This window comes from Calypte anna, chromosome 1 (assembly GCF_003957555.1).
Source record: "Calypte anna isolate BGI_N300 chromosome 1, bCalAnn1_v1.p, whole genome shotgun sequence".
NCBI lineage: Eukaryota > Metazoa > Chordata > Aves > Apodiformes > Trochilidae > Calypte > Calypte anna.
The window spans coordinates 63,746,183-63,769,957 of record NC_044244.1 but is presented as its reverse complement, the minus strand read 5'-3'; the positions used below and the strand labels follow the sequence as shown (position 1 = coordinate 63,769,957).

At 44.6% G+C, this 23,775-nt stretch overlaps 1 protein-coding gene across 3 annotated transcripts; it reads left to right on the top strand.

The window, feature by feature from the left end:
- The first annotated feature begins 614 nt into the window (after window positions 1–614).
- Window positions 615–23,130, top strand: BID (BH3 interacting domain death agonist). Of its 3 annotated transcripts, none has more exons than XM_030469243.1 (7): window positions 615–882; window positions 15,068–15,182; window positions 16,570–16,638; window positions 18,075–18,273; window positions 19,560–19,705; window positions 21,182–21,382; window positions 22,676–23,130. In XM_030469243.1, exons 3-7 carry the CDS (start codon window positions 16,630–16,632, stop codon window positions 22,685–22,687), a joined length of 567 nt encoding a protein of 188 aa, XP_030325103.1. In that variant the 5' UTR covers window positions 615–882; window positions 15,068–15,182; window positions 16,570–16,629; the 3' UTR covers window positions 22,688–23,130. The 3 variants fall into 3 exon arrangements, with proteins under 3 accessions (XP_030325103.1, XP_030325104.1, XP_030325105.1); XM_030469244.1 differs by having other exon boundaries at window positions 615–886; XM_030469245.1 differs by lacking the exon at window positions 615–882 and adding an exon at window positions 11,050–11,130.
- Window positions 23,131–23,775: the final 645 nt, after the last annotated feature.

The following is a 23,775-nucleotide window of genomic DNA, read 5'->3' as shown; positions in this document are numbered from 1 at the left end:
TGTTAGGGAGAGAGCGTGACCGGGAAGCTGGATTAAACGCAAAATAAGCATTGCTTTTAACAAAACTATATTACAACTGCAAGACTGTACTAAATACAAGTTAGTTTTAATAGAATTATATTAAACCCATAAAACTCTATTTAGTAAAAAGTTAATTTGGCAGAGATGTATGTGGTCATAAACGGGACATAAAGAGACTGAAGCTGAGGAGCACAAGATGAGAAACCATCTGAGTTCCTCAACAATCCTGCCAGAAGCAGGGGCTGCTTCACCCACACGCTGATGTCTCTCCGGAGGACGCTGTGCAGGCGGGAGGGCTGTGCTCGGGGAGACCCCACGAATCGGGGTCGGTTTCACAGCTTTCCCTACCTCTCCCCATCCCCTCCTTCCAACCCCTTCCCTCTGGGCGTGGCCTGAAGAAGCACCTGGATGGCTGGCGAGCCTGCCGGCAGCCTACATCGCCTTTGCCTCCGCCTGACGCCCCACCCCGCCCCGCCATGACCCCTCCGCCTGCGGGCAGCTCTGCCCCACCCCGCCGGGGAAAGCCCCGCCACCCTACCCCCTCGACGGTGGCGCCGACCGATCGCCTCACCGCCACTTCACTTCCGCTCCTCCCAGCCCTCTCCTCTCACAGCCGGCCACGCGGGGACCGTCACCTCCTGGGCCGTTAACCCTCGCGGCCGTTGCCCGTTGCCCGTTGCCCCCGCGCCAGCCCGTGGCGCTTCCACCCACCGGAAAGCCCTTGCGGTGCTTTCCCGCCTGACCCGCCGAGCGCGCGCGGGGCGGGGCGGGGCTTGGTGCCGCTCAAATACGGGCGGAGAGGAAGCGGGGAGGTGTTGCGCTGCTGTGTTGCTGTGCTCGGCTGAGCCCGCTCCTTTCCGAGTGAGTATCGCCTGCTCTGACACGGGGCTTCGGGAAGGGCTCCCCGGGGTTACCGCTGCCCTTCGCGTCCTTCCTTTCCCCTCCGTGGGGCGAAAGGGAGGCTCTGGTGCTGCCAGCGCCGCGGCCATCCTGCCTGGGCGTATGGGGAGGGCGAGGCGGGAAAGTCGGAGGCATGAGCATCGCTGCGTCCGCCGGCTGTCCGGGCCCACCCCGATCCTCCGGAGACCTGTATGGTAGGGTAGTGCCCTGCGGTCGCCATCGCGGGAAGGGGCGCCGACGGAAGCGGGGAGCCAGGCGGGTGTGGGGCCTGCCGTGGCGGGGCGGGCCCGCTGCCTCCCGGGTGGCGCGGTATGAGGAGCCCAGGGCCTGACTACACCGGTTGCTTGTCGCAGCCCTTCAGTCTGGTGGCTGAAGTGCCCTGTCAGTGACCCTGAGGAGGGCTGCGCGGGGTTTTTGTTTTCTCTTCCCGATGGAAACTCTTTTGCTTCCCTGCAGTTTCCCCGTTTGTTTCTTTCTGCCTGCTGAAGCCGACCAAGCTTTTCAGTGGTTCGGTTATTTTTTTCCTTTACTTTGTTTCCTGCTCTCTCAGTCTTTTAATAGCTCTGTCTCGACGCGTGCTCTGCTGGTTGCTGTCCCTTCCATTCAGGATGCTCTCCTCCTGGGGTGGTGGAGCCTCCGCGCTGCTATGTACTCTGGCCTGTCTTTTATTCTCTCCAGACGTAATCAAGTAACCCTCTCCTCTGCACCCTTTTCCTTTCTTCTGTTGCAGACTGTCCCCACCCCCCTTTTATTTAGCTTTTTATGGTTTATGCGATACTACCTCTTGCTTGCCCTGTCCTGCTTGGTAAAGTCGAACATCTCGCCTTCAATCTCCCGTGAGTTTTTAGCCTGAAAGGGTATTTGCTGGGCACACGAGAGTAAGGAGTTAATTCTGTAGCAGGAGGGACCCATGCTTGCCTTAGCTTTCCAGCAACAGGGATACGGGAGTGGCAGCTACGTCAAGAAAGAAAAGCAAGGAAATAACAGGGTCGTAATTAGTAAGAAACCTGGTGAATGATAAAGATGAGTCAACTCAGTGTGTACTTTTTACCTGCTACTGAGCTGTAGGTGTCTGGCCACCTGTTAAAGTAGTGAGCACATTGGCTGCCTCTTTGTTTCCTTCGAGCAGCGGGCATGTTTCTGTGACCCAAGGACAGTGTTTAAGGCTGGCTACTGTCTGAAGGGTGGAGCAGGAGGCTGGGTAATGTTCGAATTGAAAAGAGCTTAGCAAGCAGATCTCATTCCTTAGAATGGTGTTTTTCTAGTGCATGTGGTTAGTTCTCTGTACCTTGAAGTGACAGTGGCTTTGAAACTGGTGGGTTTCTTGGCATTCTTGGTTGCTTGGGTTTTTTTTGTGTGATGCTTTTTTTTTTTAAAGCCAAATATTTTGTAGCTTTAATTAAAAAAATAAAGGCAGACACATATCATGCCCTAGTATTATTTAAATCATTAAAGTTTTAGTCTAGAAAGCCCCTGCAACTCTTGATGTGTCTTGGGATATCTGGGCCAAAACCTTCATTTAGTGTAACTTGCTTTGTTATCTTTCTAAAATTGTTCAAATGTTTGGTGTACGATGGGTCATGGTGCTTTCCCAGTGGGGAATTATTTTTAAGGTTTTTGTTTTGTTTTGTGGTTTATTTTTTTGATAAGGGGCTTTTTGCAAAAATCCACTTATGTGGAAGACTATCTGGTGTTCTAACTTTTTGTCACTAACAGACTCAAACTATTTTCATTTCCCTGTGGAAATGTAACATCTTAAAAGGTATTAATTTAAAAGTGGGAAGATTGTTGGCCACAACAACCCCATGCAGTGCTACAGGCTGGGGACAGAGTGGCTGGAGAGCAGCCAGGCAGAAAGGGACCTGGGAGTCTGGATTGACAGGAAGCTGAAAATGAGCCAGCAGTGTGCCCAGGTGGCCAAGAAGGCCAATGGCATCCTGGCCTGTATCCAGAACAGCGTGGCCAGTAGGTCCAAGGAAGTGATTCTGCCCCTGTACTCAGTGCTACTCAGTGCCACACCTCGAGTACTGTGTCCAGTTCTGGGCCCCCCAGTTCAGGAAGGATATCAAGGTCCTGGAGCAGGTCCAAATGAGGGCAACCAGGCTGGTGAAGGGACTTGAGCACAGACCCTATGAGGAGAGGCTGAGAGAGCTGGGGGTGTTCAGCGTGGAGAAGAGGCGGCTCAGGGGAGCCCTCATCGCTCTCTACAACTACCTGAAAGGAGGTTGTAACCGGGTGGACGTTGGTCTCTTTTGCCAGACGACTTTCAACAAGACAAGAGGGCATGGTCTTAAGTTGTGCCAGGGGAAGTTTAGGTTGGATATTAGAAAGAATTTCTTTACGGAGAGAGTGATCAAGCATTGGAATGGACTGCCCACTGAAGTAGTGGATTCTCCTTCCCTGGAGATATTTAAAAAGAGACTGGATGTGGCACTCAGTGCCATAGTCTAGCAACCGCAACGGTGGTTCAAGGGTTGGACTCGATGATCTCTGAGGTCCCTTCCAACCCAGCCAATTCTATGATTCCATGATTGTGCATTTTTTCTCTCCTTGATGAATTCTTTACTTAAGAAACTTAAAGGTAACTTCTTTTTTTTTTTTTTTTCTGTGCAGATGGTGTCATACAAAAACTACTGTACAAACAGAGGCATTCTAGTACTTTATTATTTGCTTGAGTTTTTGCAACCTATCCCTTCCTGTTTTCCTGTATTACAAGTAACTGATTGGCAGGGTTTAGGGACCAGAGGAGGTGAAAATCATCTATTGTGTATGTGCAGTGTAACTAACAACTGATTGTAAAACTTCTGAATAGGCTGCCCTGTAGGAAAAAAAGTGGGAAAATCTCCCCTTCTTCTTTGGTTGCTCCTTCTTGTCTGCATGTGTGGCATTGCTGAATTTAGGAAGAAAAAGTAAAGAAAAAGTAAGACTGATTTTTTTGGTGGTTTTGCTGGATTCCTGCCATCCCAATTCTGCACAACCAGATTAGGACAGCTGGCACTACTACAGCTGAGATGGCAACTTCAGTTGGTTTCTCACTGTGCACAGTCAGCAGAACTTTGTGCTACCCAACACCAGTACTGCCTGTATCAACCTGGAGTCTCTGCTCTTGGGAGTTGTGTGTACCTGTGCCCAACACGAGAATGCTGTACCTTTGGATAACATGAGGGCCTTGGGAAGGTGCTCAGTATGGCTTTTTTAATTTCTGCTAGCTCCCAAAACAAGAGCTCTGTGATATGTAATTAAGGAAGGCATGGTGTGCATGCGTATTCACTGAGCACTCTCATCTGGATTTAGTTATGCCATGTTGTTTCCAAGGATTGTGTAGTTCCTGTGTAACAGGATGACAGGAGTCATCCACACTTGGCAGGAGCCTGAAGAGCTGGCAGATCAAACAGATGTTTCTTTTTTTCCTTTAATAGAATGAAAATATTTAATCTGGAAGCAGTCAGGCACATAAATCCAGTGTCTGCCACCTCTGGAGACCTTCTTGGTACTTAGAAATTATTCCTTCCTTTATGCCCAATTGAATGGGGGAATAGGAACCTGATAACTATTACCAGGTTTCTATGCTTAGTGCAAAGACTGCTGGTAAAGCTATGGAGGAACAGTTATAACATTAGCTTCTTGATAAAACAGTTCCTGTGGCCTTTGGGTATGAACTAAAAAGCAGTTGGGTAGGGGACTCACCCTGGCCCACTGTACTCTGCTGAAGGAAATGGAGTGAAGATGAGTGGGTTTCAGTCATATTTCTTTGCAAAGTGACTTCCTTTGGCTTCAGTTGGAACTCATCAGTAATTATTATGGAGTATGTACAATTGGTCCCTCCCTCAGATACTTTACAATCTTTTGACCCAGACCAGAGAATAAAGGTAGGGAAAGGAAAGGTAAAATGAAAAAAAGAAATGTTAGAAGTTGTGTTGTATGTCCAGTCTTGTTCTTTGGGTTTGAAAGCAATCTGTTAAGCTTCTGTGATTGCCTTGATTTGTTCCAGATGCCTGTAGAGAACCATATCCTGACATCCTGCTCTTAGCTTTATAGGAAGTGAGTGGGAGTCTGTAGCTGCCAGTGGTGTGCATTAGACACCTCCTTATACCTGGATGAGATGGCAGGCATTGTTCTCTGCATGATTTTTGAAGCAATTCCTCAGTTGTTGAACATAGTGGTGTGCTGATGTCTCTTTCACACCCTTTTTTCCAACAGTTCCTCTGGGAATCCTTCTCCCATTCCTTTCAGGAGCCCCATGACTTTGGGTGTTGTTGGCACTGCTTTGAGCACTATTTATGTTCCTGATCCAACCTGGTGGCTTTTCTATCTCTTTGCAACAATGTGACACTGCATGAAGTTAACAGAGCTTCCTGGCCATGATGGGCTTTGATTGGGCTGTCCTTGCTGGTGAACATGAGGCTGTACACCTCGATATGCCCTTACAGTGCTGCTGTTCCTCACAACAGTGCTGCTGTTCCTCACAACGTCACTGTGGCTTTAAACTCCTACCCCATTATTTTCCCGCCGCTTTCCTTTAAAATCAGAAGATGTGAAAAAGGGAGTTGGATAGTGTGTGCAATTATTGAACATGTGGATGTTGAATTTTTGTTTAGGTGTCCACAAACACACTGTATTTCCAGATAAAACACTGACCTTTGATCAGTTCCTAGTATGCTCTTGCTGCAGTTTGTTGAATGGGCAATGCCCTGTTCTTTCTAACATAATGGGCTATTCCTTTAATCTCCTTCAAAGGAAAAGTTATGTTCCTTGGTCAGTGTAACTCCTGGAGTTAAGTATAATTTTTGTTACACCCTTAAATTAACAGCCATCCAACCCAAATCCACTCAGATCAGCTAGTTACTGTATTTTGGTTTGATATTCAGTTGCTAGGATTCAATATTAATATGTACTTCCACCTAACCTAGAACTAAAAGTGAAATGGTTTGCATTATTTTATCCATGATCCTGTGTTCTCTCCATTTTTTCACCATACTTTTAGACCCATAGCTAGGGGAGCCTGGAGCAATATTGAGCAGAAGACTGATACAGGATGCTGAAGCATCTCATGTGACTCAGAAACAGGCTTTGTTTGCTCCTGTAGGCAACTGTTCTGGAATTGCCCTGTCAAGGTTTCCAAATGGCTCCTGCTGTGTTTCTTTGAAATAAAATATTCCCCTAGCTCTGTAATCTTGTGTTAAAGGTGTTTAAAAGAGATGATGCTTTCTCTTATTCTCACAATGTTGATGACGTGCTGCTGTCAAAAGGCTCTGATGAGGGGTACAATTACTGTTTTGACTTACCATCATTTTTGACTACCTGACTTGATGTGCAGTTTCCTCTTTGAGGTTCTTGAGGATGTCTGGGCTCCTGTTTGGAGAGATTCCTTCAAGATTATTTTAATTTTTCACTAGCTTTTTCAGCTTAATTGTCACAGTGGCAGTAGGGAGTTGAAATTAAATGTGGTGGGAGAGACTTGTTTATGGACCAATGTGTTTGGTATAATCAAAGGAGCAGTGTCAGGCTTTTCTTCTGTGGATTATCTCTTTTGCTGTCTGTATTGGTACACAGTTGTTTCTTACTTGCATAAAAGTATGGAATGTAAAAGGTGGTTTTAGACACCATTTAGTTTATTATGGACTTGACACTTAAGAGGAAGGAAATCCATTTAAAATGAATTTTCATGTTTTGGAGAAGCTGTCAAATACTGAGACAGGGCTGTGTATGCTTTCAGAGCAGATAAGTGTGCTGTTGTGATTTGTCTTTGTACCCATTCTTCTATAACTACATCATCTTTTCTGTATAGTGAATGTTCCAAGTCTGATAAGGTGAAGTTGTCTTATGATGTATACTTATTGGGTCTTCTCAAATAACCCAAGTGTTCCCATTGTGAGCATCTTCATAGCTCTTTTTTCAGAAGCAGTGCATGTATTCCTGATATTTAAATGTTTGGAAGAGTTCTTGTCTAGTCATATAGCCTGAAGGAAACCAAAGACAGAGTACCACTGTTAGTGGCCACCCATCTGTGTCATATAGCCATCCTTCTGATATTTTTTATTTTTTATCAGATTCATTCATTACCCACCTAACTTGCCATTCATTTTTGCTGATGATGTCAGTTGTGAGATGCATCTAAATTGCAATATGAAGTGGCATCTCAAGTTTTCTGGAGGATGGATGATCTGTGCGCATGCTGACGTAGCAATAGTAGATGTATTTAGAATTAAAATAAGGGTATTCTTGTGCTCTAGGTGGCACAACAGTTATTGCAACAGTTCTTGTCAGTGTGTCTAAGTGGCACTTGCATCTGTCAGAAGCACTATTGCCAGCTGATAAAGGACTCTGCTTGAGGGACTGAGCACTTGTCTCTGCTCAACTGTAAAAGCATGCCAGAGTGCAAGCATCCAGTGCTGATGCCCCAGCAAGGCCATCTGCTAAATCTAGAAGCAAGTCTTGCATTTCTCTTGCTCAGCACTGTGACTTGCACATCATCAGTGATGGCTGGAGTTTGTTCCAGTCTCCACTTTTCAACCTCACTGAGGAGCTCCCTGCTCTCAATCTTTCTCCTTCCTTCATAATGTCAAAAGGCTGAAACTGTGATTCCTCATGCTTTCCTATTTTCCAGTCAATTCTACGGTGCAAACAGTAATAACATCTTGGATATGCCCTGTGACACTGCTGCGTTTTGTTGCAGCTGCTGGACTGATACAGTTGGACTTGTGAACATACAGCTAACCTTGTAACCAGCATTTTTGTGAGGATTGATAGTGCCTTTTCATTGGGGTTTGCTCTGCTTCTTCCTGCCAGGTCCTTAGAAAAGGTAGAAATATTTTCTTTAAATTTCAGGAGGTGTAACACAATGCATGCTCACCTGACTAGAGTTACTTTGCTCAACACCAGAGGGGAAAAACTAAGTTCAGTCTTGGATCCAAAAAGCCACCTGTACTGTGGCAGTCAAGATCTGTTGTGGACATGCCCAAATTATGGACATGCACAAATTCCATTCGAGTCCAGCTCTAGTTAGCTGAACCCAAATCCTAGTGCTGAGCTTCGGGGCTGATTGAGCTGCAGGCTTTCTGCTGACTCAGTTTCAGCCCAGTTGTGTCTAGGCTGGCTTCTGAAGAATGCTGAGCAATATAGTCATGCTGCCTCCACCACTGATCTGATCTAGAAACCACAGTATTAAAAATTTCCTACCTACTTTTTTTTAATTTATTTGAAACCAAGCATGTTGAGCCAAATGAAAATAAAGGTTGATGAGGAAGTTGGTTATTTTTCCTCCTAAGAAATCAAACTACTCCCCTGATAACTAGAAGATTGCCAGAGTTCATATCATCATGAAAAAGATTGTGAAACAGCAGCAGATCTTAAGGAGTGGAAATAAATCTCTAGTAAAAAGCCAGTTGAAACCTCCTTTTCAAAATTGTCTCTTTCTTTCAAAATAGAAAATACTTCTCCATCAAGCAAACTGTGCAATGTATTTCTAAGTGAAAATGCACATCTGAGAGTACTTGGATGAGACAGCATGAAGCAGCAAAGGTAAAGATGCACCAGCTAAGGAGGGAGTCAGACAAGCATCCATTTCTGTTGGGTCTTTGTGTTCCATTTAGTTTTAGTGTTACTGAATACTGAAAGATAAATATACACTGAAAGTGTCAGGAGCTGGAAACCCTCAGAATGTTCTGATGTATTTTTCAAAGGTGTTATGAGCAAACTGTTTTTTTATCAGTGTTGAAGTGGTTGGTAGTGGCGTTATTGACATCTTAAAGAAGGATGCAAGCTGAAAGAGAAACAAGAAACAAAAACTGACAGCCACAAACAATCAGCAGACATTCTTGAGTGAAGCAGGAAGGAGTGGATTTAAGCAGTCTAGTGGTTTCTGACTAGCAGGGTCAGGCTATCTTTTCTAAAAGAGTAGCAAATAAATCAGAAATGACTGGGGGATTGTGTCTGTTCAGTGCTGGGCCACAGACCTGCTGGCATCAAAAGCCATCTGCCTGTGGCTTGTCAGTTTTGCCACTTCCAAAATGAATCTACTGATGTTGTATATTCCTTCAAGACAAATGCATGGAAAATGCTTGTGTTCCCTGTGAGGCCTAAGACCCAACAGCTTTGCTATTGACCGGATAATACCAAGCAACCACCTAGGTTTTGCAGTAGCACATATATGTGCATCCATAGGCATACAAAGAGGCTTTTGCAGCTCATCCTTCAGCTAGCTGATGTATTGCAGTGTCTCTGTTCCCCTACTACTTGGTTTATATTTCTAAAACCTAGAATCAAATTCTACTTTAGGGTAAAAGTGAGCCTCGTATGAGGCAAAATGTTGGGGCCTTCTAAGCACTGTTACTGGCTGGCATATCCTTTGCAGTCTGAATAGTGATGGGTACAGGTTTTCTGTGGTTATAACTTCCTATTTATTCATCTCATCCTGTTGATCTGCAAAATAGTGGTATCTTCCTGTTTTTCTGTTGATTTTCTTTCTCTCCTTGCAAAGTCTGAAGTGCATGTGCACCTGTGGTGGGAATAGTCAGGCTTCCTTCATAGCTAGAGAAATATGAGGAAAAGCTCTGAAATCTACTGCTAAATCATCTGAGCTTTTTAGTTCCTGTAGGATTTATGGAGTAGAAATTGAGTGTGGACTGTCCTAACACTCAAAGTGCTTAGACTGTCCTAACTCAAAGTGCTACAGAAAGCAGTCTGGCACAGCTTAGAATTTCCTCAAATGAGAAACTTTAAGTCTGGCACTGTCTTTTTCCTCACTTTTCAGTGATGGCTGGTGTTATGATCCGAGCTATTATTTTATATTTTGATTGTGAGGAAAAAACAGCCGCTACTCATAGATGTCGCCCGAGTTTACAAAAATAACAGGCTTTATGATTTAACAAATTACAAAGATTTATTTTAGGGAAAGGAGACAATAACGCCACCTTTAAAAGGAAAAACAAGTTTACCAGAGGAGAGAATTTACACAAATTAGTCACCTTGGGGGAGAGAGTCGTTAAGAAAAGAAAAGAAAACGAGAACAATGGAGTTTTATCACCTTCTGCCGGCCCTGGCCTCTGGCTGGAGTGGGGGGCGTAGGGCCCATCGTTCCTGCTTGGTTGATTTTCTCTGCTTTTCCTTTCTTCAGCTGTTGCTGTCCCCTAGCTGAAGCCGAAGTGATGAGAGAAGGGGGAGCGTAGAGAAAGCCTCGTCTTCTCCTTTTCCTCTTGGAGTTTTTATATAGCAAAAAAGGGGTCTGTCTTTTCATACATCACTGGCACCCAGACTTGCTAAAGATGACACAGACTTTTGCCATCCCAAGAATTTATCTTTTATGAGAATTTATCTCATCTTTCAGTCTTTGTTGTCTTGCTAGTTTTATTGTCTTTGTCTGGACCATTTACCAGGAAGCGACCTGATAAGCACTCTTTATATTTAGGTGCCTGCCAGGCATGATATAGTGAGGTAAAGATTGTTAATTGAGAGTATGTTTGGTATGTTAAAAGAGCAGAAAAAATACTGATTCGAGAGACATTTTGTATGTTCAAAGTGTTTACATCAGGTGGTTATGTAAAACAGTTATACCTATAGCAAGTTCTCAGGAAAACAGTGAGACTGAGTGGTTACGGCTTGATATGTAGATTTAAGATGTCAGGTCACATCATCTTCTGCTTCAGTTTACCTGCCTGTAATATGACTCTATTGTTCTGTAAGGAGCTCTGCAGCTCAACACAGAAATGTTTGCCTACAAGACAGGTGAGAGGTGCCAGGTCCAGGAAGGGGGACAAAGAGGAACAGTTTCACTTCTGCCAATAATAATGTTATTCTGACTGCCAAAAAATAAAGTTCTTAATCTTTCAGCTGCCAGGCAGAGAAAGCAGTGCACAGGCTGGAAGTTTTTTCCTTGTCAATGACTGATGATTTATTGCAGTTTCTGCTTTTAAGATTTTAACTTCACTCCACCATGAGACATAGCAATAAGTATCCTGACAGCTTGCACAACAGGTCCATTGACTGAAGGTGGTGTGTCTGTCCAGGTGTCTATATTGGCTGTGTCTTGGAATCCAGCCAAGGTGTTATAATAGCTGGTTGTACAGGCATGTGGCTTTGCTGCTGGAGCGAGTATGTTTTTGTAACCAGATGGTGTCTGATACAGCATAACCCAGACAGTGTCTGATACAGCTGAGAATAGTTAACAGGCTGACCTGTAAGGAGTGGTGAAGAATCTGAGGGAAAATGGTGGTAAGCAGAGGCTTTATTTGTGGCGTGGATTCATTTCTGAGCTGTCTTGACAATGTAATAAAAGTGTGAATAGGGGATGGAAGCTTATATATAGGGTGTTTTAGCACTGTTGTTGTAAGGGTTCTGATACCTAGTTGTGTTAACAGCAGCCTTGAGAGTTACTGAGAGTTCCTCCTAACTGGTAACCATGTGCTACTGTCTGATTCTTGCTGCTGTGTGTGGTGCTGGTGGTGACATGCTTGCAGTGCCTGGAGGAGTGGCAGAACCCTGTGCTGGTTTTAGAGCAGGTGAAACCTTGCATGCTTTGCAGCTGCACTGTTTCTATATATAGCTTCCCACCTATGTGCTTGCAGTGTTTGCTTTAGAAATATGTAGTATATGCAATGATATGGGAGGGAGGACCTAGTTTAATCTCTCTGGCACAGCTATGGCCTCTTTTCCCCCAGATGGCACCACCAGCAAAGGCTGTGGGAGAAGAGAGCTATAGATCACACAAGGCTTTTCCCTTGACTTCCTTCTTGTGGCACTGAAGTGGTAGTACTGTGATGTGGGAGGAAAGGCAGCTGTAGAAGAAAGCCATGGAGTACAAACTGTCATTGCAGTCCTGCCCCTTCCTCTCATCCCAAGTTGTATTAGCCTTTAAATTTTATAAGGAAATCACCAGAGCAGCTGCAGCCCACTGATGAGGAGGGCCAATGCTATAGTCAACAGCAGGCAGGGCCAGAATCCCCTTTCTGACTCTAGGCTTAAAGGACTCTGGCATTGCAGGTTTGCAGAGCAGAAGAGAAGGACACATAAGATGGGACATCAGACTTGAGGGACCTGTGTTGCTGGAGAGCATCATGTACCATCTCTCAAGATGTACTCAGCCCTTTTGGAGAGTCATGATAGCTTTTTGGGAAGCCTTGGAGACTTTCTTTGGGGAAAGCATCTACAGAATTACCTTGTGAAAACTAGCATGTGTGGAGGTGGAATGAGGTCTGTCATTCTGTGCTGACAAGCAGCTGATGGATGTGCTCCTCTGACTGTATATTTGTTTACTTAGTATATGCTTCTCATAGTACTGCAGCCTAACAACGTTGAGTTTGAACAAACATGCCTCACAATAACTCTTCAGAGCTGCTTTAGGGGTCCTAAACTCATGTTTAAAATACCACCTCCATTTTTTTCCTAAGAAAGGTGGAAAGAACTGATCCAAAAAAAACTAGGTGTACTTTTATCTGTTGAATGCTTCAAGGCATCTAGTGGTTTCTCAGAGGCAATTGTTAACACAGGAAGTTTGCTTGTCTAATGAGTGAATTGAAAGTGTGAGAAGGAATAATGTATTGAAATTAATTGGTATTTCAGTTTTAAAAAATCCTACTCCATGAAATTCATTCCAAGACTTTCAGCAGTTCTAAAGCAGACTTTGCAGCCTAGTTTCACTCTGAATGTGAGTATGAGTGCAGTTGGTATTTGTAGCTTTTATTGCCATCTTTTGTCATTCTCCAACTAAAAATTTTTTTCACTCAATATAAGGTGACTTCCCATCAATCAGAAAAAGTCTTATTCTGAATGTAAAACTACCAGGGTTCCAAGTCTTTAATAATTAAAACTATAGGTGGCATCAGCATTATTACATTTCACTGTTTGGAGTTTGCACTCTAGGGGTCCACTTTTTTGAGATTCCATTGATTAATTTAACTTCTTAGGAGGTACTTTGACTATCCAAGCCTCTTGTATCGAGTCAAGTGATTATCAGAAACTTGAGGTTTCTGGAATAAGTAGTTAACAGATAAAAAAAAATTGGCGTGGTATTGTAGCAGTAGGGAGCCATTTTGTGGTGCAAGAGAAATCCTGTTTCCTCTTCTCAGTTGTTTTTGACCACCCATGCAGAACTTTTTTAGCTGAGGGCTGGAACCCCTCAGGGACTTTCACTGCCTGGGTGGTGAGTCTTTGATTCAGGGAAGAGTTAATGAAATTACCATCTTCAAGCCTCCTTGTCTTAATTTTTTTTATCATGTAAGTACTTTGGAATGTGGTGATTTTGTCTGGTTTTGGGTTTTATTTTTTTTCTTTTTTTCCTTGGCTTTCTATTAGTTCTTATCTCTGCTTAGGTTCAGGAATGGACAAATTTGCAGTTTGTAGCTGTGATGGATGACATTTCTTTTTATACCTCTTTCTGTGGAGCTGCCTTGAGGAATATCTGACTTTATGTAGAGCTGATGTTATGCCTTGAGGGGAAGGAAAGAATCCCATGTATTGTAGGTCCCTTCCTCCTTCATGCCCATTAATTCTTGGGTGTAGCAGGTAACTTGGCAGGGCAAGGGGTGCTCAGCTGCTCTGTCTGCATTGAGGCTCTTGTCCAGGTGTTTTGCCTGTGTGGGATACCTATGCACCCTGGGAGGACCTTTCCCCCATAACCAGTGTATAAGCTTGTGCTTCTTTTTGAAAGCATAAGTGCTTTGAAAACACAGTATTTGGGTCTATAGAGCTATTGTTGGGCACCTTTCCTCAATGTTTCCAGGAACTGACATAAAGAACGTGCACAGACAGACAGACAGGCTCAAGCTTCTCTTGCAGCTTCTAGTCAGCATTGTTAGCCAGTGTGGATAATGCACATGCACAGCCTTGTAACAAGCTGCCTTGCCCTGCCTATCCAGACCTAGCTTTTTGGGCATGCCCAGAATAGATCTGGATCTTTCCATTTGATTTGTATTTCCTGCTTTGGGAATGGAGCAATGTGCCTCTTTTTTTTCCCGGATCTGGAGTAGTCTCTGCCTCTTCTTTTAAGGCAGGGAGTGGGAAAAGACAACATTACATTTCTTTTTGGTTTTCTCTTTCATGAGTGTTTGGACTGAAGCAAACAAGTTTCCTGGCAGTGTGAAACAGTATGACAAAAAGTGAAGGGAACCTGAATTTTAAACATCACGGTCCTGCTTTGGAAGCATGCTATGAAGCATGTGGCAGGTGACAACCCCCAAGGAAGTGTCCTGACTTCTATTTTTGTTCCATTTTCTTGCTGTAAGAAGAACTACATCAATTCCTCTGTAGACTAATGTTTTCATTTGTTTATCACCACCTGACTGCTGAGCTTGCCCACCAGTAATTTACCAGAATTCTTACCAGTGAGAAAAAAAGTAGGTCACCCTAGCAGTTTGGCTAGATTTGGGTGAAAGAGGTTTGGCAGTGGAGTTTTTTTGAGAGGAATCTCTTTGGTGCTACTCAGCTAGTTTCACCAGCATGTTTGACTACCTGTGTGCCACTTCCAGCTTCAGTGTCTTGTGTAGCATCATGCCTCTGCCAGAGCTGCAGAACATCTGCCCCTCCACATGTGCACTGTGGTGTGAACAAACGTTGGTGCAACTTCTTTCATCTTGAAAGATGGGGAGATCTCTTCAGCCTTTATTCGTGTTATGAAGTCATGCTACTACCAGCCTAAGGGAGCCAGCATGGGTTGATCTGACCAGAGTTCTGCTGTAGTTCCATGTGAAGCTTTTGACATAGGCTAGAGCTGGGTAGGGATGGCAGTCCTGCTAGAGCCCAAGAAGGTCACTGTGATGAATGTGGGTTTTAAGGCAAATGGGATGTGGGCAGCAGGGGCTGAATACTACTTCAGGCTTCCTGTGGTCTAAGTCATGATGGTTCAGAAAGTGGTGTTTAACTTGGCAGGAGTTTGTATCAGAGAGCAACACTGTTTACTAAGTGTAACATGAACACCTTGTGTTTGGGATTAGTAACTTTGAAATGAAAATAAACATTATATAAAAATATCAAAATATGTGCAAGTTAAGGCTTTTGCCTAGCCTACAGAAATATTTCTAATACAGCCAACTACTGAAGAGTTTGCACAAAGCCAAGGTCCTGCCACAGTCTTAATGCTAAATTCCCACTTTTCTCTTCACCTCAGGGATTCTCTCTCAAGTTCTTCAAGCTAAATGAATGTCTTCTCTTCCAGCAAAGTCAAGCCCAGGAGAAGGTACATCCTTTCCAGTTTCTTAGCCCTGTCAAATCCCAGAGAAGAGGACCAGAGGACTTCACTCTCCCCAGCCAGCACACTCTTTAGGGTAGAGGTGAGTAGCAGCAATAGGGATTTGAATGAAAGAGAGAAAAAAAAAAACCAAAGTAGTCAAAGCTAAGACTGTTTTAGGAAGCTGTTAGTCTATATTAAACAACTAGAGAAAAGAGTTTAAGAGGCTGCTTGTGGGCTGTTGTGTGTTAGACATATTTGAATTTGGGGCTTTTTTTGGTCTTGGACTTATAAGAGCCTTGGAAAAGCTGGGAAATTTATGGTGTCTTGAAATTATTACTGCGGTTTCCTTCAGAATTAATTTCTTGAATTAATTTCTGCTTTTACTTCCATTTCTGCTGGCATACTCGGTTATTTAAAACACAGCTGTAGGGGATTTTACTGTGAAATAAAATAATTCACTGGCCCAGGTCTTTGAAGAACAGGCTGTCTGTTTGGGCTCGTTGGTGCTTGTACTGCATTTTTGGTCAGAAGGTACCTGTGCAGCAGCCTGGTTATTGACCTGGGTGAAGAAGTGTTGGTGGGAAATTGGAGTGTGCTTTCACCACAGCACTGCTCACCAAAAGTTGAAGTCAGCCTGCATCAGAGACTTCTGCGTGGAGTTGTGGGGTTGTTTGCAGCTAAGGCAGCAAGTGCAAGGTTTCCAAAGAGGATTCCTGTACTCTGTGCCTTGGTGTTTGCTGGGTTAGTCTTGGGTTTTCAGAACTTGCTGTGCTGCTCTTGCACCTTGCTGTAGGACTTCCTGTACCAGATGTGACTGCTTGGGCTGCCTACCTGACCCACCCATCAGCCATGCCTGGCTTAATGAGGAAGGAGCTCTGTGCTCCTGCCTGCTCGCTTTTCTTAATGCCTAAGGGAGGCTACCCTCTGCACAACGTTTACTGTAAGCCCTGAGTGTGCACTGTAGAGGCAAAGGAGTTTGTGTCTTGCGTCTTGTTTTCTCCCCTTGTTTTTAGTAGGCCTTCCAGGAGGCTTAGCATGGTTGAGTTCATATTACTAGAACCCTTTGACCCTTGGTCCAGCCTTCCTGTCCCTACGTATTTGTTGGGAAAGTACTGAAATAAGCCTGAGTAAACACAGGTGTATCTACATGGGGGATGGGGGAAGAGGCACACTTGAAGTCCTGCAGATGTGTTGAAATGTCAGCTGGGTGTATCACTTCAGACTGCTGCTATGCATGCAGACCTGGTCAGCTCATCTGCTCTCAGTAGGTACTCAGGAACTCCTCTGTGACAACTGTTTTCATTCCAGATTTTGATGCTTAAAAGGCTTGTCTGTCCTTTCCTCAGTGCTGCCCCTTGGCTTTAAAGCTCCATTTGTAGGGCTGTCTTCAGTCCTGCTCACATGAAGACTTGTAAGCACTGCTGCAAGATGTGGTTTTACGGAAATTTTTCCCTTCACCCTTCACTTTAATTCTCCCTCTTTTGCAGGGCAAGGACTTGTGGTCTGAAGCAGAAGGTGGCAAGAGCTGATCTGTCTCTGAATCTATCATGGAACAGGTTAGATTCAACCATGACTGAAGTCAGTGTTTAACAGTGACCAGTGGCTCTCTTTATGCACTTGTTCTGAGATGCCTCAAAAGGGCTGAGTTAAAAAATGCTGACTCATGTCCTCATCTTCCCCAGCATTCCTGCAGGGGCCCTGACACTGCTCTGAGTATGGACAAGTGGATGGTGCCTCTTAGTTTGCAGTCTGCTTCCTTGTTACCTGGTAGTGTGATACTCTTCCTTTAAACTGCAGGCTAGAGATGCAGCCATTTAAGAGACTATGATGTTTGTTATTAAGAACAAAGTACTAAAACTAATAAATTCATAGACACATCACTGTGGCCTTGCAAGGTTCCACCCACCAAAAGGTACCTGAAACTTTCAGTTATCAGGTTCATCCTGTTTGCACACTGATTACCCTATGCAGTTGGCGAAACAAACCATTCCACTTCAGCCTTGGTTCTTCTTGGTTACAGTTAAGCCTAAGCATTTTCTTATCTTGCAGGCAGTCTGCAAACCAGAGTAAGGCTTTTCTTTCACTTTATTTCTATGCCTACACAACATGTTGCTGTCTTAGCTGCTTAACCAAAATTATTGGACAATCTCTTGGCTTGATACAGAAGTTTTCTACAGTTTGTTATGAGACCCCATGTTCCAGTCAGACCTCATTCTCACATCAGTCTGACTGCCTCATGGACCTCCTCAGATGTAACTAATTTGACCACTCTGTGCTGCCTTGCTTGAAGTTTGCAGGGTGTATGGCCATGATGGCAGCATGTGTCACTGTAGATGACACCAGACACCAATGATCTGCCATCTCACTGTCACTTATCTTGTGAGCAACTGCTTGGCTGTCTACAAGGAGCTGAACAGGTTTCTTACAGAGGTAGCCTAGATCCCTTTGAAGAAGAAATAAAAAATTGAGCCCTTGGGGTTTTTTGCTGGCTTATGATGTTATCTCTCTTCCCCACCTTGCTACTGCTGTGCTCTGATTACAGTTAAACTTGGAGCTGCTGACTTCATTATGCACAGAATGTAGAATACCCAATGCCCAAATACTGGGGTGAAAACCTTCCAAACTCAGATGTTTCAATGGGGATAAGTGGGTGACTTGTACTAAGTGCACATCTGTTTCAGAAGAGCAGTTCTTATCAGGGTTTCTGTCATTGCCACAGCTGGAAATTAGAAAAGGTGAGTTGGTTCCTCTGCTGCTGGTTTGTAAGAAAAGAACCATCTGTCATTCACTATCAAATAGTTCTCTGTGGGTATACATCCAGGAGTCAGCCACGGAGGCCACGAGACTTCAGCAAATGTGTACCAACATTATTCAGGATGCACAAAGGAGGGCAGAAAAATATATTCATAACTGGAAAACAGCATATGCATAGACCTCTTGAGTGGAACTTTTCCTGGGCATGGGTTTAACAGTGATTTTTCTTGTGTTTAAGATCAATGGATCTGTCCAGATGGAGCGTGCACTGCTGTACAGTTTCCTGGAGGCATCCTCTGACTGCAGGTTCAGAGATCAACTGCAGTTCCTTCAAAGCCCAAGGACTGCCTATTTCCAAGGTGGCTTCTACAATGATGATGAGGTTGAACTTCAGACTGATGGCAATCGGAGTGGCCACATGCAGAATGGTGGGCTAGGCAAGTGTTCTTTTTTCCTTCCTACATCCCTCTCTGAAAGTGGTATTTTCCTTTCCCCTTTTTCCATCTTTGCTGCTGCTCTCTTTCCAGAGTAATTTTGTCTTCATTGAGAAACTTGACAGTGTGGCTGGGAGTGATGATTGGGATTTTAACACTTGGGATAAGACAGCTAGTGCTTGGTGCTTTATCTCCCTATGGATTTCTAGAGCACCTGTCAGCCTGGGGCTTTGTCTGCAGCACATCAGAGAAGGGCCACACACCTGGTACTAATGATAGCTATCTTCAAGGACTGTGATATTAAGCAGTTAAGTTGGGCTTCATGCTGCTTCTCAGGGAGTGTTAGGACTTGGGCTGGAATTTTTGAACAACTCTAGTTCTGGTACTGAGTGAATCCCTTTCTGCTCTACCAGTGTGGTGGAAACTGTTCCTTAGATAGGTTCTGGTACTGTTTCTGCTTCACTAGCCATCTGCAGGATGGCTGTTGTCCCTTGCTCAGAATGTGTCATCTGGCACATTGACCTCAGTAGGGTGAGGAGGAACTGCTACAGTGAATAGCCCTCCCTTATACAAATCTGCATAGGTCTCATGCCCCAAAGAGAATGATAATGGAAAGCTTTACCAAAAAGAGATAAGAGGTAATGATTCCCAACTGAAGGATATATATATAATGAAGAAATCTTTGAGGGTGGGGAAACTCTTTAACAGGTTGCCTGGAGAGGTGATAGATGCCCCATCCCTGGAAACACTCATGGTTATGTTGGATTGGGCTCTGAGCATCCTGATGTGGATAAAGATGTCCTTGCTTATTGCAGTCTGTTGGACTAGATGACATTTACAAGTCCTTTCCAACCCAAAGTATTGCATGATTCCACAAGATGCTGTATTTTAGATGATGCTTAAGACACAGATCCTGACAGTAATCACTAGAAAAAAATTGTGCACACTGTCTTGCTTCTCTCTAGGCAGGGTGTTGACTGTAACTGTCCTGTACAAATTTTGTTTGGAGATGTAACCTCCCTCGAAGTGTTTTCTTTTTGGGGGGTTTGGTGAAGCTGCACTTTATCTAAACTACAGATAATACCCTGTTTGCACTCTGTCTGGTAAAGAAGTTGAGTGCAGACAACAGAGCTGTAGTGTGTATAGCTGTCATAAAAGTACGGTGACTGGGGGTGGAGTGGCAAGGACGTTGTTAATGGAAATGGGCAAAATGAAACGGGTTAGCTTACCTGCACAGAACCTAGCCTGACTACAGCCTGTGAACTAAATCCCACTGTATGTGTTGACAGTGTTTGACCCTGAGGTAAATGAAGAAGTTATCCGCATCATTGCTGCTCAGCTTGCTGAGATTGGAGACCAGTTTGATAAGGAAATCAAAGCAAGAGTAGTAAATGATCTAGTTCAGCATTTTCTGAATGAGAATCTGTCTGCAGAGGTGAGTGAAAAGCAACAGTGATTAACAGTTCCCTTTTTAAATGATGTCAGTCCTTCCTGCTGTGACTTTGAAGCAGCAAAGTTGCAACTTCTGTAGCTTTGCCAGTTTGCTGATTAATTACTGCCATCTTAAATTGCAGTCCAAAACTCACCTTTTAAGCTTTGTTAGAAGTGATACTATATTGCATAGCACTTTTTGCTCTGTAAATTGGGTTCCTTGGGCTCATCTCCTTTCTGCAGATGGTGAAATTGAGGTAGCTGCGGACTGACTTTCAGAAGCATTTTTTCCTGATTTTGTTGGCTCAGTGTCTTATCTTTGAAAATCAACTGTCTGGTTAAGGCTTAGTATTTCACTTAAAGAACTTCAGACTTTGGTGCTGAGTCCTGTATATCTGCTGCTCTTCAGGTGAACAAAACTTTAGCAGTGTCAGTATCATGATTTGTGCTTGTTACTGAACCCTTAAAAGACAACAACCTTTTCTAGTGTCATAACTGTTTAGCTCACAGGCTTCCAGTGTTGTTATTAGCAGTGGGTTTTGACTTGGATGGGTGACATGCTGAGAAGGCCATAGGTGGTATCTCCACTTGTTTTAGTTGCTTTTGCACTAGATTAGTTAATTTCTCACATACATTAGATGTGAGGTAGTCCACTGGTGCAGCACCTAACATGCCTCACTGCATGATGGGATTCAATTGCTTCAATTAATTATTCTGGCTTTTTGTGGTGTTGGTTTCCTCCTCTAGGGTTTATCATCTGCAGAGACCGATTCTAGCAATGTCTGACAATTCCCCTCTCCTGCAGTCTTGTTTCTCCACCCAGTTAAGTTTCAGACCTTCAAGTTTATTACCTAAACTTTCAATCTTTAAGGCTGAAACAAACCTAGCCCCTGACCAGGTGGACCTCACTTTTTCACATCAGCAGTGTAGCTTAGCTTGTGCATATGCACATTGTTCCTCTTTGGGAACTTACTGTGGGAGCAAGGCAGTGTTTGTTCCATGCTTGGACACCTTCTCTAGCTCCTGCTTACGTGAAGGCTTTTCTATGAAACTCCTTTTGCCTTCTCCACAGTCCCCACCTAAACTTGTACCTCTGATCTTCACTATGTTTAAGGTGGCTTGCCTCTCCTGGGAGCCCTGGGATTCCTATGCCATTTCATGACTTGGCAGGCTAGGTCCATACCCTGGGGAGGAGAAGGGTCTTTTCCTTTCTGAGTTTGTAAGGTGCTGAGTTTTCCAGTGGTATGTGTGTCACCTCCCTTTCTTTTTGTCTTGGGTGAGTAGCTGAGATCCAAGATAGTAATTTGTACTGCCATCCAGGGTGTTTAGCAGGCAGGCTGCTATGCCTGGGAGGAAAAGGAGCAGGCATCCTGTGAGGTGTTCAACAAGCTCATCAGTTGCTAGCAAAGTGCTGGCAGGCTGTGCCGAGACCCCTTTCCCACAGCTGCTCCACTGAGATCCCTCTCTTCCTTCCATACAGGAGATAACTCGGCGCATGTCAGAGGCGGTGGAAGAAATTGTACGAGCCATCCCCTCAGACATGGAAAAGGAGAAGGCCATGTTGGTGATAGCAATGGTCTTGACTAAAAAAATTGCAAATACAATGCCCTCCCTTCTACAGCATGTCTTTAGCACCACCGTGAACTACATCAGCCAGCTCCACAACTACATTGTCAGAATGGTGAGTGCTCTCAAAGAGCTCAGTGTGAGTTGCAACTAGCCTCTGAGCAGGCCTGGCTTGTTTTCAGAGGGGTGGCTTAGCTTGAAGCTGCCCGAGGTCTGCTGGTTTCTCTCTGGAGGCTTGGCCAGAGGGAATGCCAGTCTCTGGAGCTCTGAAGATTGATGTGCTGAGGGAGTGAGGCTTAAGGGAGACATGTCACCGTTTATGCTTGCCTCTGGCTCTCACAGCAGCCAGTGAGCAGTGTGTTTATTCTGCAGGGCAGAGAGAGATGTGATTGCTCCCTTTCTCCCTGCAGTTTCTTCAGGGAGCTGTGCTGTTGAGGCTTGGGTTAATCATGCTCTCAATGAAGGAAAACGTGACCTGAACTCTGATGGCTCTGTTTCCTAAATGTCTTGGGCCTGAGGTCTCAGCTTTTGTCTTCCCGGGCTCCCCAGAGCTTAGAACTGGAAGGGTAGAGTGGTTGCCCCTGAGAAATGGCACCAGCAGAGGAACAGAGATAAATAGTGAAATGGGAAATGGCAGCACCATTCTTGTTACTGTTAAAGCTGCAGCATAGGTGGGGAGACTAAAGAACTAGCAGTCTAACCAGGGTAGAGGCTATCGGGCACCCACACACATGGCCTGTGGGTACTTACAACTGAGATGGGAGTGGTCAGGGCTGTGGAGTGGTCAGGGCTGTGGAGTGCCGCAGGTCTGTGGAACACCCTTGCGCTGCAGCCTCACCATACAGTGCTGGCAGCAAACTGTAGAGGGGCCCAGCTCACTGTGTTCCTTGCCAGGCAGCAAGGCACAGTGCCACTGGAATATCACTCAACGGTGCCCTTTCCTCTCACTTGTATAGCTCAAGGGTGCAGAGTTTTCAAACCTGTCACTGGCCTAAGAGACTACCCAGTCCTCATCCTGCACCACTGCTACCTGGAGTGCTGCCACAGCAGAATGCAGGGGAGCAGCAAAGGGCTGATGGTTGCCCACCCACTCCAGTATTGGGAGCCATGTAGCACTGAGCACTGGGGGCTTTTCCATGCTCTTCCCCCTGGACTGCTGGTGCCAGCTGTCTCCTTGCCTTTAGCACATAAAGTAGGAGTTGAGGGGCCTTGGCAGAGGTGCAGCACAGCAGGTGGCAGAGTTGCAGCAGGGTTAGTGGCACTGGGGTTGAATGGAGGTGGCTGCTGCTGCTCACCCTCCCCCGGGGAGCTGCCACCTCCTAAACCGGGTTGCGGGGCAGGCACCGGTCCTGCCGCGGGGGAACTGCACTGCTGCTGTTAACATTTGGTTCTGTTTCTCTCCCTCTAGCTGCGTGAGTAAGCTCTCCAGCCCTATGTGGGTAATGTGGATTCCTGAAGACTTTTCTTGGTGTATGCAAATCACTTTTTCTGTTCTTAACTTCTGAGATACAGCTGTGAAAGAGAAGGTAGAGCTTGGTAGGTAGGCTTTTGTAGACTAGCACAGCAATTATAGTAGTGTGAGCTCTGTGTCAGCTCTGCCAGCACCTGTAAGGAGTAGCGCTTGCCCTCTCTCATCTTACAATAGCATTTTTTTTTTTTAATTTTTTTTTTTTTTTAATATTAGCAGTAACAGGCTTTGTGGAGACCAGGGGAAATGCTGTGAGCACAAAGCTGGCACTCAGTATTTTTGTCTAATCAGTGGTAGCATTTTGCTTTGTTTTTCTCTTCCCAGCCCTGCTCCTGGTGCTGCAGCTGAGCCATGCTGGCTGTTAAGTGTTCCCAGGAAGGCCTCTGGCTGTAGAATGGATAGTTGATCATAACAGATCACTTGAGAGAGGAAAAAAATCAAGTCTATCTTAAATGGGAGCTGGAAGCAAAAGGAAACACCCCTAAATGAGGGTGGGGGTGTTTGGCCAGGACAGGCTGAAGTAAAGGTCCTTCAGTATCAGTTGTGATAAAACTGCTTGCTTGAAAACAAAACTGAAATATAATGACTTTATAAAGAAAGGGGCAGAGGATAGGTACAGCACAAATTCAGGGAACACAACCTGGATCTACTTGAGGAAATGTGTTTAGCTGTAGAATACCTTGCTATAAAGAGAGAAGATAATCAGCCTTGGATCAGGAGGAATGACATCTCACATGAGTGTATTTTAGTCACATCTCAGGTTCAACAAACTTGGACTCAGGTTGTTTGATACATACCTGGAATTGCACACAAGGTGACAAAGGCTTCACCTGTGATCCAGCTGCCTCAGATGTTTTGAAATTATGTAAATAGTGTGGGTTTTTTTTTTAACTTAAATAAAATTGTCAGATCTTATGGTAATACAGGTCTTATTTAAATTTTGACTTTGTGTGTGTGTGTGTGTGTGTGTCTGTTGTCAGGGGTTTTTTGTGCAAGTACTCATGGAATTTCTCTAATGTACTACTGCTTGTGATACACGT

Bases quoted from the DNA above. Each gene is read 5' to 3' on its own strand.
- BID (XM_030469243.1), top strand. The intron at 18,274-19,559 runs GCAAGTGTTCTT...ATGTGTTGACAG, and splicing joins CATGCAGAATGGTGGGCTAG to TGTTTGACCCTGAGGTAAAT. The intron at 19,706-21,181 runs GTGAGTGAAAAG...CCTTCCATACAG, and splicing joins ATGAGAATCTGTCTGCAGAG to GAGATAACTCGGCGCATGTC.